The sequence below is a fragment of the Zonotrichia albicollis genome, chromosome 5 (genome assembly GCF_047830755.1).
Source record: "Zonotrichia albicollis isolate bZonAlb1 chromosome 5, bZonAlb1.hap1, whole genome shotgun sequence".
Taxonomy (NCBI): domain Eukaryota; kingdom Metazoa; phylum Chordata; class Aves; order Passeriformes; family Passerellidae; genus Zonotrichia; species Zonotrichia albicollis.
Genome location: NC_133823.1, coordinates 14,045,744 through 14,060,504, shown reverse-complemented (window position 1 = coordinate 14,060,504; position 14,761 = coordinate 14,045,744). Strand labels below are relative to the sequence as shown.

The window sequence follows — 14,761 nt, the reverse complement described above, 5'->3', positions numbered from 1 at the left end:
TTGGGATCACCAGCAAACTTGCTCATGGTGCCTTCACATCATTCATTCAGATCGTTGATAAAAATATTGGACAGAACAGGCCCTAGAACTGAGCCCTGAGGGACAGCACTGGTGGCTGCATGGCAGCCAGATGGGGCTTCTCTAGAGCCCTGTGAGCCCTGCCCTTCAGCCACTTCTTCACCCAGCGCACTGTGAGTGAATCTGATCATCTCACAGGTGCACAACTTCTCCAGAGGGCTGCTGTGAGGGACAGTGTCAAAAGCCTTATTAAAATCCACAAAAGCTACATCCAACACCTTCCCTTCATCCACCAGGTGTGTGGCCCTATCACGGAAGGATACTGAGCTTCTTAAACACGACTCTCCCTTTGTGAGCCCATGCTGACTGTGCCTGGTGATCGCATCACTCTTTAAATGAGTCCATATCATCTTGTCCATCATTTTTCCAGGAACTGAGGTTAGACCAACAGGTCTGTAGGTCTCAGAGTGTTTCTTCATACCCTTCTTGTAGGTTGGAATAACACTGGCCAGCTTCCAGTCAGCAGGGCCCTCCCCAGAATCCCAAGACATTTGGGAAATGATAGAGAGGGGTCCTGCCCTAACATCCATTAACTCCTTCAGTATTCTGGGATGAATCCCATCCAGGACCAAGGGACTTGTGAGCATTCAGCTGACACATCTGGCCCCTGACAATCCCAGTGCTCACAAATGGACAGCCACTGCTCTCAGGCTTGTAGTCCTTCAACCCCAAGAACTGGACAAGTGTGTCCAGTCTTTAATAAAATCAACATTTTATTAAAGACTGAGGCAGAAAAAGCATTGAACGCCTTCTCTTCTTCTTCATCCCTATTAGTCAGGTTACAGACTTTAACAAGTATCTGTCCAATATTTTCTTTAGGCCTCCTTCTGCCACTGACATACTTAAAATACTCTTCTTGTTGTCTGAGACAACTCTGGCCAGTTTTAAATCAAATTGAGCTTTGGCCTTTCCTGTCTTCTCCCTGCATATACAAACCACAGCTCTGTAATCTTCCTGCAAAGCCTAACCTCTCTTCCACAGACCACATAATGGCTTTCTCCTCTTAAGCCAAGCTGGGCTTCTGCCCCCCTCTTTGAGCACAATCCCAGCTGGGTTGCCTGCTCCTGTCCTTCTAAAAGGTGGTTCTTAAACACTGACCAGCACTCATGGACACCTAAGCCCGCAAAAGCAGATTCCTGAGATAATCTGCTAAGTACCTCCCTGAAGAGCCTAAAGCTTGCTTTCTTGAAATTTAGGAGATCAATTCTGCTTTGATTCCCTAAATTCCTTTTTTCTCATTACAGCAGAAGTTCTAAACTCAACCATTTCACGATCACCAAGGCCAAGACAGTCACCTACCATCACGCCTCCCACGACACAGATTTGCAGTCTGGAGGTTGCATTTCCCCTGTCACATTTCTTTCTTTGCAATAGAAAGAAGCAGCAGTGAAACATACAGTTCAAAAGGTGTCACATCATCACATTCAAGAAGAATATGTACAGGATATTACTTAAGTTTCAGTGACTCTTAAAACAAACAAAACAAAAGAAAGAAAGAAACTCCAGTTGTGGTTCCTACCTAGAAATGCTGCCATGTTCATGACTTGACTAAACACACAGCTTGCAGGAGGTGCATCACCTGCAATACTTGAAAATATAAAGTGTATCATTGTAACTCCAGGATGGCAGAGACACATAAACAGAGACACATGAACCAGAGCAGTACTTGGAAGAAAATAATTCATTTACCTTATATAAGGTGGTCTTTTGGGACCAGGTTTCCTAAGAGACACAGGAACAGGAATAAAGATTCAAGATTTTCTTTCCCATTTTGCTGTTATTCTTTCATTATTTCAAAGAAACAAGTGATTGAATATAAAGCCCACAAACAGCTCTTACCTATCTGGTACACTTAGTGGGAGAATTTTGTTATCTTCCACTGCTATAAAGTACCTGTCAAGAAAAAGGGAAAAGAAATAAAGAAATAGTGTAAAACTTCATCCTAGCTTCCATTCTAAATATCACTCAAACAACATTAAGTGTTTCAAGGCTACTGACAGGATCTGCTGGAGGATCCTGTGTTTTCCTCTGCCCAAGCAGGCAGTTTTATTATTTCTCAGTCCACATGCCTTCCTTTGTGTTGTGTCTGTTTTGCATGGTTGAGTAGACAAACAGGGTCACTGAACTGAGCTGCTTTAAAAACAACCAGCCAGGGGAATGTTTTCCTTTTTACTTTGAGTCATTTTGATTCATCAGTTTTACTATGGTACTCCATCCACAAAAGCTGTTTTAATAGAGAGGGGATGGGATGAGAAAAACAGCAAGCAGTAGAGGTCAGACAAAAGGCTTAAGCTGCCCCTGCTGCTGAAAAACAGCGTCCACAGACCATGGCCAAAGCCACATCCTATAACACAACTGCTCCTCAGCCTGAGCACAGCTGCAGATCACACATTTTTCACTCCCAAATTCATGCTGCAGTCATCTGCCTGCATGCTTGGAGAGAGCCCAGCTCAGGGAGGTGCATGTCTTATGTGCATTTTGGTAAGAAGCATGAGGGAGAAAGTGAGGTGTCAGCATTAAGCTGCCGGCAGATTCTCAGTGTGGTGCTGGATGCTGCAATTTTGAATTTCTACCCCAAAGCAGGGCTTAAGTGTTTCTCCAAGAGCTCTGCTGAGTCATTCAAAGAAAATGTCATTAAAGGAAAATTTTTGGCTGTCTCTTTTAAGGCAGCTCCCAGTAGCACATACCAGGAAGAAAGCAAGGTCAGCAGCTTGGCCTGGGGAGCACAGAAACTCAGGGATAAAAATGTGATGCTTCAAGCCATGAAGTGGCACAGACTGACCCCTGCCCCTACCACATGCCTTCCCAGCCCCACAGCAGCTCAAGGGCAGAGCATCCCCAAAAGATTCTCCTTAATGAGAAGCAGCCTCCCAGATAAGCAGCAGGAGATAACTTACACTATCCATAATCCAGCTGATGTAAACAGGGTGAAGACAAGAGGTAAAAACATCCACACGCTGCATTTCTTCCCATCCATACCTGCTAGAAACAAAGAACAAAGTAACAACAGGGGGCTGAGGCACCCACCCTCCTCAGCCCCCTCTTCTGAGGGCAGCAAGGGCATCCCACAGCAGTGCCGAGGTACCGAGCTGCTCATGGCCACAAGGGGTTAAGCTGTGCCCGCAGGCAGCATCCTCCACGAGGTTTGGAACAACCAGGCACTGAGCCCTGCAGCGGGAGACTTCTCTACCACACCTACAGGATTTGAGTGGTTTTCAAGGCACTTCTCTCAAGGATTTTGTGCGAGGTGACCACAAGACCTGCAGATCTGATTCCCTGCTACTTCCCACACGCACAAGGCAAGGCAGCCTCCTACCGGGGATCATTATCGATTCCACACACTGCCTCAGCTGCAGCATGGAGAGAGAGGGATGCCCGTGCTGGCATCATCTCCACTAAGGGCATGACCAGCTCCCATCCTGGCCACAGCAAGCAGCTAAAAATAATGTCTGGATCCACATCTCGAGCAGAGCAGAGCTCCAGTCTGGCTCGCAGCGCTGTCGGGAGCCGGGATGAGGCTGCCAGCAGCATCAGCCCTTGACATGCAGGCACGGTGAAATCCTGCATGTGGCGTGAGGATGCTGCGGACAGCGCCTCCCGAGGAACAGCGTTTGTCCTCCAGGCAAGATCATGCTGGACGAGCATCTGGAGTGCCGCGGCTGTTCCTGTAATATGTGCAATTCAGGAGCGCTGCTGTGCTGAGGACACAGAGAGCCCTACGTCTCCATGAGAGTCCTTTGATAATGGATCAAGTATTTTCTCATGCTCTGTCCTCCTCCATAAATGTTCCTCCAGGCACTAGCACAGCTAAGAGACACAAAGAGAGAGGGGAACAACACCAGGCTCTCAGCTCCAGCTTTACTTCCACCGGGGCAGCAGCGCCTGTGCCCCTGTGCTCTGCCCCCTCCCTGCTGCAGGGGCAGGCATTCCCCATCAGCATCCACATGGCGTGAGGGACAAAGTGAGGCACGCTGGGGTGCCAGGACAGCTTAGAGATGACAGCCTCTCACTGGAGCCTGCTTGCATTTGCAGCTCAATTACCTCGTCCAGGTCCTAAAGCCATGACCCATCCCTCTGCCCTACAGAAGAAAGGACCCACATTGTCATCCTCCCCCTCTCAACTCCCCTGGCCTTCCTACACCTGCAGCACAGAGCCATGGTCTGCTCTCTGCTCTGAAGACCCGGAAGAGAGTCAGCACCCTCATCATGTCACAGCAGCCCCCAGCTCCCCAAAGGCACCCCAAGCTGCCAAGGACATGCTGGCTGGACTGCTCAGGGCCCCAGGCACCAACTCCTGCCCTGCCTCCCTGGGACAGGGACTGAAGAGCTGCAGTGAGGCTCCCCACACTCTGTAGAAGGCATGGTACTCTCACCTCTACAGGTCAGCTATCTTGTGCTCCCTGCAAATGGCAGGGGTACAAAACAACACCCTGGCAGTGCCCAGATCACACCTCACTGGCACAAAGCCATGAGACCACGTCTTGCTGCTGTTTGTACAGACAGCCTGGAGTAAGGCTGAATTCCAAACCTTAAAAGACAGAAAAGCAGGCAGATATGATCTCTTCTCTGACCTGGGAGTGGAGAGAACTGCAGACAAGGAGCATGAAATGATGCAGGTATTAAGTATGCTGATTTAAAAGGCAGGCAGCTCCAGTGTGCATACAGATCTTTAGCACAGTGAACAGATCAGAAGAAATTATCAGCAAGAAGGACTAGATTTCCCATCTCACTTTTATTCCTCTCCTCCAGCACAGGAGACACAGCATCTCACATTTCTATAACCCGCACAGCTCCTGCTGTCGTGCTTGCAGCTATTCCATGGGGTGCTGCCCTTGCCTTTTCCTCCTGCTGCTCAGCAGCACTGCAGCAGCATTCCTTAGCTGGTGTTGGCTGGTGCTGTGACACTGGGAGACCCACGACAGCAATCTCAAGGACCACTTCCATGTGGCAGCTGCCCCACCTGCTTCAGAACCACGTCCCTGACAGCCTCTGGCAGCACAGTGCCCAAGTGCCAGCACCCCCACAAGGGAGACTGATAACCGGGGCCAGATTCCCCCCTCCTGCCTTGGCTGAAGGGAGCAGGCAGGTAACACCACCTCCTGTTCCAGCCCCTGTCTGCCCTGCAAGGTAATTACTGCTGTGCCTGACTCTCCTCTGGTCTCTGGTGGTGGCTGGACTGAGCCAAGGTAACACAATTCTTTCATATCGGGGCTGGCACATCTTATTATTTACCCTTCACCCTTGGAAAGGCACAGAAGTTTCATTACACAATAAAAGCAAACAGTAGCCATAAGACCTGTCCTCATAATGGGTTCCTACAGCTCCTCTACCTCCCAGCATGGAAGCAGCAGCCTTCACAAGCTATTTCAGCATTGCCTGTTGTGCACAGAGGGAGCTGGCAAGGGCTTTCCCCCAGGCAGAGCAGCAAGGCAGCACACAGGGACATGGACTCCACACCAGAAGTGGGGAAATGTGAGAATTCTGTCGAGATAACCACTGTTTTGTGCTGAGCTCTAATGGAGCGAGGCCAAGGCTAGTGCCCAACTTCCTCAGAGTCAGAGCAACATGGCTACAGACCCATCTCCTTGGAAAACAGCCCTCTGTTTAATATTCACTGTGCCAGACTGAGTCCCCTTCCATCAGCCACTAACAGAAAATGACATCTGAAATCATTGCATATTAAATGAGCAATCAGTGCAGAGCACAGTGTCCTGATGGGAAGCCAGCTCCATAGCTGAGACCCTAATTGCAGCCAGTTAAAAAGAAAGAAGCTACCTGCATCTGACAGATGAAATACCAAAAACAGGAAAGAAGGGTCCCTTTCCTCCATGTCCCCAAACAGCAACACCTTTTAATGCTGGCCATGGCTTGGATATGTTTCAGCCTCCCCACGTGGGCAGAGGATGTTTAAAAACATGGCTCAGCTCCTGCACATTCCTCACTTATTCCCTGCTGTGTTAGTCAGGTGCCAGGAACAAAATCACATGTAATCTCAATTTCTTCCAAAGGAGAAACCCTGAACATGTGCCAAACCTGTCTAGCTTTGCACTAGTGTGCAGCACACATCATTCTGAGCAGCTGCCTTTGGGTCAGCCTTCAGTAATGTCCCCAGTGTTTGTATCTTCAAGCTGGGAGACCTCTGTGCACCTCTGAAAGCAGACAGGAACAAGAGAACAAGGAACCCAAATATTATCCTCTCCTGCAGCACCACACCAGTTTAGCCAAAGTAAAGTGCCAAGAGTGATAGGAAAAAGTACCAAAATTCTTTATGGGAAATGTAGAAACAAACTCTTTGACAGTTAATTGCTCCACAGGGATGACATCAAGCCAAACTTCCTCTCCACAGCTCTGTTCTGCATTGCTGCCACATCCAGTGATGCCAAATCTGGGCAGTCAATTCCAGCTGGCAACAACAGCAACCTCTGCCAGCCCATGTTCTTCCAAATAACCATGCTCATCCAAGAGGCAGTTGGTCATTTCCCATAGCCTTTAATCTTCCATCACTGAGGCTTGCACAGGCAGGCACAGAAAGCCCTCATGGTGCAATGCATTCACAAAACCAACCAAAACGTTTTCAGTGATCACAGCTGACCCAGCCCACCTTCTCCAAAGCTCACATGTGGTTTTCCAGTCCCTCTTGACACACCTCTCACACCAGCACTGCAAAACCCCTGTTGAGGTGTGCTCCTGCTGCCATCTGAGTCAGGCTGCAGAGCTGAAAAGAGTTTCACATTAGCACTGCCCCGGTGTGTGCCTTGAGAATTTCTCTCAATGCAAGCTTACTCATCTCCAGTTCCATTTTTATGTCTAAATCTGCTTAGACTGTCAGCTGCTTGCTCTGCTTTTTTTACCATTGCCCCGCTATACATCCTCAACCAATTAAGCTTCCGCTCCCCTAATGTACACACTTCAATTACAGCAGGCAGCTCACCAAACATATACTGCTGCTTGCTCAAGGTTCATTTAATATGGACATCTTAATTCCATCAGCCAAGCAAAGTTACAGGCTCCTCCTGAAGTTCCTTTCACCAGAGAACATGAATGTAAGGAAGGACAAAATTACCACATTAAGAGAATCATACATCTTTTTTAAGACTAAAGCATGCAGATGCATTTGAAATGCATAATAAGCCAGAGCAGCACTCCTGCATTTCACAGCACCAGGCCATTGGGTTATTTCAGAGAATAGGTACAAAGGCAGGAGCTCTGTGAGAAGGAGGACACTGTTCAAAACGCAGAGCAAGTCATAAAGAATTGCTGCCAGTCAGCAACAATCAAAGGGAAACAAACACATTCTGTGTTTTTTGGGGGGGCCACTATAGATCTCTGTTGCTTTTAAAAGCAAAAATAACCCCAGTCACTTGATAGCTAATCACTGTAACTGAGTGGATACAAACCAGCACATTACATAACCTACCACCCACAAGTCACAAATGCCAACATAATAAAGGAGGGCGTTTTCAGGTTTATCTCAAGGTTTCCAGTGTGAGTGCACAATGAGAGAGATAAGATGTGACAGAGGCTTGTAAATACATAACAAAATGGTGGGGAAACAAGAAAAGAAGTGATCCCCTCTGTCAGCAGGGTAGGACATTCTGCTTGCTCCAGGTACCCACCTACCATCTCATAGATGTGCAGAAATGCCATTTTCATTTCATTTATACAAGAGGAATGGGAAAAGGTAAAGACATCTCTGGGTTGTGCGTGGGGGAAGCAGGAGAGATGCTTCAGGAATCCTGCAACAACGTTGAGAGGCAATGTTTTCACCCATGGCAACATCAGTACATGTTTCTTGTCTCATTTCATACACTGCATTCAGTGTGCTAATGAAATGCTCTGGCCAACATAAACCAATCAGAGATGGGCCAAGTGCAACAAAGGAATGAAACCTTCTACTCACCAAAAAGCAGGGGCAGTAAAGGACATATTGATATCCACAGTGTCTGACCCAGAGAGATTCCTGCAGCACTGCTGGGCCCTGAGGCCAGTGCATCCCACCATACTTCAGAAGGTGCCCTTGGTTTTGTGCCTCTTGCTGCCCCACAACCTTCACCCCCAGTCCCACATGGGTGTAAGTACTTACAGGCCATTTAGCAACCAGTGCTGAGCTGCTGTTTACAGCCAGAGACGCCGACTCTCAACTCCTGTGGGCTGTGGCTGCCTGTCTCGCATTTGGTGCTCACGAACCAGGCACACCCTGCTTCCAGACCACACTCCTGGGTGCTAGAAAAGGAAAATTAATCTGGTTTGCCACCAAGGGACTACAGGAGTGCTCTGCAGGCTTTGACCCATGGACCTGTGCCAGATCACACCGATTTCCATGAGGTCCCACTCATACCACGAGCAGGGCTTGGGCAGTCGTGACCCTCAGCCTGCAAACAGGTAAAGGAGGCAGAGAGAGGAGCTGGGTAAGGCAGAGGAAACATCCAGCTCAGACAGGAGGAGCTGGGGCAGCAGGCACTGAAACCAGGCAGGAGCAGCCAGGGTGAGCTGAGGAGACCTGCACTGTGCAGGTGCTGTGTTCCTTGCCCCAGGGATCCCATTCTGCTAGGGAACACTCACTGCAAGGCACAGCCACCCCAGCTCCTCCTGACCCCAGGGGCTGCACAAGCCAGGTGACAACCAGCTCCCAGTGAGCCCTCCCAGTGTGTGCAGGGCTGATGCCTTACTCTCTCCAAGTGCAGATGCTGAGGAATACAAGGGGCAGCTTGGAGAGCAGCCGCAGCTGGAGCCATGTGCAAGGGGCCATGACCTGGCATCCACCCTTTGCCCAGCAAAGGGCATGGAGACCTGTGGCACAAGGGTGGCTGGTCACCCAGAGACTCTGCAGAAGCCAAATAAGCAGTCAGAAGGCCCCAGACTAAATATCACAACTAGAAGGGGCACATAGACAGGGAGGGTATAAAAGGCCAGGGATTCCTCAGTGCAGGGAGTCCCCCTGAAGCCATCAATTCAAGCTGTTATGGTGTTATTGCACCATGATTAAATTACTTAAAGGGTCCATGCAGGCTTCTGGACTCTGCTGTGGGAATCCTGAGATCCAGCCAGAGAGGAAAACCTGTCTGACTGCAAATGTGGGGTGTGTGGGGAGTCAAGCAAGGCACACATCAGCTTTATGGAACCACCCACTGTGAAAGGGCCTCTATCCCAGCCTGGGGTGGTGGGAGTGTGACTGACAGAGTGGCCTCTGGGTGGTCAGACAGCAAAGCTTCCTTAACACAGAAATACTGAAGACTGGAGCCACTTTCACCAGGCCTCTGAGACACAAGGGAAATCTCTAGCAGTCTCAACACAGACCAAATTCACAGTCTCACAACACCACCACGACCACAGGGACATCTCTTCCCCTTGAGAATTCTTTGGTTTGGGATGCTTGTGAGAAGGGCACTTACCTCAAAGTCAACCAGCCAATCCCCAAACTAGAGTTGCTGGAAAATGAGGTGGGCTATTCTCTCAAAAAAAAAAAAAAAAAGAGAGAGCAAAGCTCTCCCTGCTTTAGCTGTGCCATGAGGAAAGAGTCTCTGAAACCATCTCCTTGCTATGCAAGCCATACAGAAATGCAGGCTGATGCCATGGCAAAGCCCAGGAAGTCAGAATGACTGAGCAGACAGCTGTCCAGTGATTGTCCTCCACCTCAACCACCCCAATCTAATGAAGCAGCAACAAGGAGATTGAGTGCTTCTCCTCCCATAATGTACAGAGGTCTTGACAGGGTATTAATAAACTGATCAAGGTGTTTTATTTGCTCCTCAGTTCCAAAAATTACAAATGCCTTCAATGATTTCCAAAGTGCACCAGCAAGCAAAGCCAAGACACACATTATATCAGAAGGGGGAAGGAAGTCTGCCCCAAAGGTTTGTCCCATTATCAGGAAAACAATGTAAGTGTTGGGCGTGGCAAAGAACACTTAACAGGGAGGTGAAGCTTCAAATGTTGCTTTACAAATAGCTTTGAAGGTAAGGAAAAACAGACAAGCCCAGGGGAACAGACTTGGCAGAATGTTATTCCTGATCATATCGTCTCCTTCTCCTGGAGTTTATGGATGAGAGAGTACATACGCCTGCAAGGACAGAAAAATCCCAGGTTCCCCTGCCTTTTCTACCCTGCCACTGGTTTTTCCCCATCAAACAGAAACACACTCAAGCTACAGAGCTTCTCATGGGGTGTAAGCAGGGCTCCTCCTACCTGTTTACTCTGTCCTTCATCTCTCTTATCCCTTTCACCCCTCTCCTATTCACCTTTTGGATGCATAAGCTCCTTTCTTCACTGCACTTTGCAGCTCTACACTTTTGGAGAGATGTACCCTGTTCCCAGAGCTGCATTTCCTTTGGTAAATGCAACTCGTCCTGGGGAAAACACCCAAGGCCTGTGAGCTGTTAGAGACTCTGGCAGAGCACACTGTTTCTCAGGACAGTTTTCCCTCACCAACCTCTTCAGCCTGAGGACTTTCTCCTCCTGCACAGAAAGAGGTCCTCTTCTTCAGGTATTAACCACCAAAGCCCCAGAGGAGCAGCAAAGAGGCCCAGAGGGTGAGGTGCAAGGAATGGACATGCAGGACCCATAACTTGGCTCTTGTCACCCCACTGAAGTGGCCCTCTCTGGCACAGGGATTGTCTTTCGACTCTGTTGAGACCTGTGGAAATCATTTGCCCTGAGAGGCAAAGTAGGAGGTAAGGCAGCATAGAAGGCATTTCTGTGGTGTTCACCACTTCACTGCCAGCATTCCTTAGTTGGAGGAACTAATTTCCTTTGTTTACCAGTGTCTCAAGCTGCTACAACCATAAATTGCAGTTTGTAGGGTGTTTGGGTGAGCTGCAGTAGGAAGCCATACAGCATTTCCCTTCAAGCAAACACAAGGGACAGAGGGGAAAAGAGAACAACTTCCAGCTGTCAAACAGGGGCCAAGCCTGGGCAAGCAGCCTCTACACTGCATCCAGAGGGATTATTACTTTTTAAGTCTATTGAAATATTTTCAGAGACAGGACACCACATTAAACCTCCTCTAAGAGCCAAGACCACACTGGGGAGGCTCTCTCTGACAAAGCTGTGGCCACTCTCAGTGTCTTGGCCAGGCAAAACCCACTCCTGCAGCCCTGTGGTGCCAAAACTGAAGGGCCACTGGCTCTTCTGGTTTAGGCAGTCACCACTATTAATACCAGTGGTTCCTCACTGGAAGCAACAAATAATACAGCAAGAGCAGAAGTTCTCTCCCTAAGTACCTGGACCTGCCCCAGCTCAGGAAATTGCAGGGAGGATGCTGGACGCTCTCCCCACCACTGCAGCAGATCAGCCCACATCCTCCAGGCTTTGCTCCCTTCCCTTTGCTCCCCATGGGAGAGGCAGCCCACACCTCTCCCTGGCAGGCAGGAGCATCCAGCAGCAAGCTCAGCACTAAAAATGTGCAATAAGCCCCATGTGAGGTAACCTACAGCTGTTTGAACAGTCCCTTTCATGGTTTCTGAAGCTGCACCAGTCTTTCCCTCTCCTCCTATTCACTCTGCCCTTCTCTCTTCACCTGTTCCCAATGTTCTCTTCCTTTTCAACTCTCATCCTGCCCTCATCCCTGAACCTCAGGTGACCTCTCCTGCAACCTGCAGGGACCTAAGGTAAGGAGAGACTTTTGCAAATCTTCTTGAGACAGCAAAAGCCCACAATTATTCCCATTTTAGACACCAAGGCCAGTGATTTGCTCCCTGAGATGTCACACTGGAAATCAGTGGCACAGAGGAGTGTGCACTCAGAGAGTCCTGGTCCAAGCCCTTCACTGCAGCAGCAGCCTCCTCACCTGCCACCACCCCCTATCCCAGTGTATCCTTCCCAATATATTGCCTAGGATCATCTTTCTTTTCTCACAGAGCTTTCTCTGCTCCCACTTAACCTGCAATCACAGCTCACTGCTTCAACTTGGTCTGCAGGACTGGAACCTTAAAGTCTCTCTGCTGGACCAAACTGCAATCTTGCAATCTCGGGCTGCCCGGATATGGCTGGGGGAAGAGAGAGAACCACAGACATGACATTTCTTCCAAGAAAAAAAAAAAACAACATTGAAAACATTGATGTTCTTACAGGCACACATCCCTGCTCTGCATCTGAAAAGCAAACACTGCAGCACAAAGAATCTTAAAAGGGGAAATGAAACAACTGCACTTTCAGCACCCAGGTTCAGAAAATGCTGACAGCTGGGCATGGATAAACCACAAGAAAACAATTTGACTTTAAATAGTTCAGCAGTGAAATCAGGAGCAAGACATTTGTCAAGCAAATAGGAGTCCCTTGTCTTCATCCCATTACCCAAAGGCAGAAAGTGGGCAAGAATCAAGCCCCCTTCTTTTAGGCACTGTCATCAGCTTGAGCAAGACACAACAGGCAGTGGGTGTCAGGATATACCTTCCACACACTGCCCTCCTCCATATTGAATAGCTATTCCTAATTAACCATGCATGTGTGCTCTGCCGTGCCATGAGGACTGCGTGAATGTTGATCAGACAACCCTTAGGGTCACTTTCACAAGCAGCTTTGCTTGAAAAGGAAAAAAAAAAAAAACACAAAAAAAAAAAGAAAAAAAACCAAAAAACAAATAAACAAACCAAAAAGGCAGAAAGGTTAACTCATAATTTCTGCAGCCTCTATATCTTAAGGGCTCTGAATCAAAGGTCTGGCAGAAGCACCACGCGCTAACTAAAAGCGAAGGCTGAGATCCCAAGCGCCCCTGGGACATCGGCATCCAGCATCTTTCTATCACTCAGAGAGAGGATCTGGTCCTTCCTTCCCTGAGGCACCCCAGCACAGCCGAAGGGCCTTTCTCGACACCTTCAATTCCCTCCAGGGAATTTAACCAGACACAGCCTGCACGTCCCGACAGGACATCCTGACAGGATCTGGGAAAGCAGGACCTGTCCCACCCACACCCTCAGCCCAGGTGAGCTCCTTCACAGACCCCCATGCAGCAGCCTGGCCGAGACCCCGCCGAGTTGTGCCACCAGCACACCCCGCAGCGCGAAGGGCCGGATTCCCGGGCGGGCGGGAAGCCGGCACCATCACCCGGGAGAGCCGTTCCCCAGCCGGCTGCTCCGGGCCCTGGCTGGAGCGGCTCTAATCCCCTTACCCGGCCCGTGTGTGCCCCAGGGCGCTGCAGGACGGGCAGCGCGGCGCTCCCGGCTCTGCCGCAGCCCCCGCGGCACCCCCCGCCCAGCCTTGCCCCGCTCGCACCTCGGCGGCTCCGGGGCGCCGGCCACCATTCGCGACAGGGCGGGGCGACAGCGGCACGGGAGGGGTGGCTGGCGCTGCCGGCAGCGGCTCCTACCTGCGCACCTGCGGGCGGCTCCGGCTCCGGCTCCGCGGCCGGGCTGGTCCGAGCCCCCGCCCCGCCCAGCCCCGCCCCGGACGGGCGGGTCCGCGGCCGCCGCGGCCACCGGGGGCTCGGAGCTGCGCGGGCCCGGGTGTCGCTGTGACCGCCGCGACTGGGGCGCGGGGACGCGGCCGCGGCGGCCCGGCCTCAGGGCACCCCTCGGGCCCGTGTGCAGCCGCTGCCTGCGGGCTGTGCCCCGTGCGGCCGTGCCGAAGGGTCCCTGCTCCGCCTCCTTCCCCGTGCCTGTCCTTCCCGAACCGGGAGCACCTGCCCGGCCTGCGGCCCCTCTGCTCCGAGCCCCCCGAGGCGCCGGGGAGGGCTCGCCTCACAAACCCTCACAGCCCTCCCGGGAATGGTGCCCCTCTGGATGGGGGTTTGGAAGGGTCTCAAGGGAGCAGCCACTCAGCAGCAAGAGACCCCAGTGAGAGGAATAGCGGATTTGTCTTTACGAACAAGCTGTGGGTCTGCTGATAGATAAAACTAGCTCTGGGAGATAAAAGGAACAATGGGAAGGATTCCGCTGATTGATGAATGGGAAAAGATGTTTGCTTTTACAAATAAACTTCAGGTTTGCTGATAAATGAAATTACACATTGAGAGATGAAAGAAACAATGGGGGAGAAGAACCCCTAAATTCCATAAGAATTAAAAATTAAAAGGGAGGGTTATACATTAGAGGGAAATCTTTGGTATCGGGAGGTCTGTACTTCTCAAGTACCTCAGGCAATGGGGAAAGAGAGAAGGGAAATGCAGCCAGAAAATCAGGTTAAAAAGGAAGGCTGCATCCTCCAAAAATTCCAGAGGTCCCAGGGGAATGCCCCATGGCCTCTCCCTTTATTTGAATAAAGCCAGAAAGAACTCCTCTGTCTCCTTTTTGAACATAAACCAATGATGTTTGTGGATTAATTTTCCTAACACCAGGAAGAGCCTCTTTCACCCCTTTTCCCTTTCCTACTGGGTGGTGGTCTTTGTGATCTCCCGGAAGTATCCCTGTGACTGGAATTTTGGGAAGAAACATTCCCAGCAAAAGAGCTCAGTGATAGCCATTTGGGACAGTTTCCTGGGGTGGAGGGGTCTGATCTTCATGGGATTAAGTCAATGTGAATGCTACCACTTCTTTTTCCTCTTCCTCCCATCTCTCTCTGTCAGATGACTGATGTTATTCAGCGACTGTCTTGTTTGTTTTCCTAAAATCCAAATTAGGTAGCACTTAGTCAAAATTTTGTCCTGGTGCCATCACTTATGAACCAACACAAAACAGACAGATTCCTAAATCCGTGTCAGCCCCCAGAACTGAGCTGAGTTCTATCAGTATTTCGTAGGCTGCCCTTCTAG

The 14,761-nt window shown here is 50.1% G+C and overlaps 1 protein-coding gene and 1 long non-coding RNA gene across 8 annotated transcripts in view; one reads left to right on the top strand and one right to left on the bottom strand.

Annotated features, from left to right (window-relative positions):
- Nucleotides 1-14,761, bottom strand: part of TMEM150C (transmembrane protein 150C) — a 27,342-nt gene that overhangs the window by 8,642 nt on the left and 3,939 nt on the right. The window contains exons 1-6 of one of the 7 annotated variants that reach the window (XM_074540850.1): nucleotides 13,288-13,958; nucleotides 8,162-8,301; nucleotides 2,976-3,060; nucleotides 1,918-1,971; nucleotides 1,768-1,800; nucleotides 1,598-1,665 (exon numbers count right to left, since the gene is read on the bottom strand). In XM_074540850.1, coding sequence (XP_074396951.1) covers nucleotides 1,598-1,665; nucleotides 1,768-1,800; nucleotides 1,918-1,971; nucleotides 2,976-3,060; nucleotides 8,162-8,168 — 247 coding nt within the window. In that variant the 5' untranslated portion in view covers nucleotides 8,169-8,301; nucleotides 13,288-13,958. Of the gene's footprint in view, nucleotides 1-1,597; nucleotides 1,666-1,767; nucleotides 1,801-1,917; nucleotides 1,972-2,975; nucleotides 3,061-3,394; nucleotides 8,118-8,161; nucleotides 8,302-13,183; nucleotides 13,959-14,761 lie in introns of those variants that run through there. The other 6 variants (XM_074540851.1, XM_074540849.1, XM_074540853.1 and 3 more) reach the window with 6 other exon arrangements.
- LOC141729131 (uncharacterized) overlaps nucleotides 12,619-14,761 on the top strand; it is a 17,835-nt gene continuing 15,692 nt past the window's right edge. The window contains exon 1 of the long non-coding RNA XR_012580368.1: nucleotides 12,619-12,997. This is a non-coding gene — a long non-coding RNA (uncharacterized LOC141729131). The remainder of the gene's footprint in view (nucleotides 12,998-14,761) is intronic.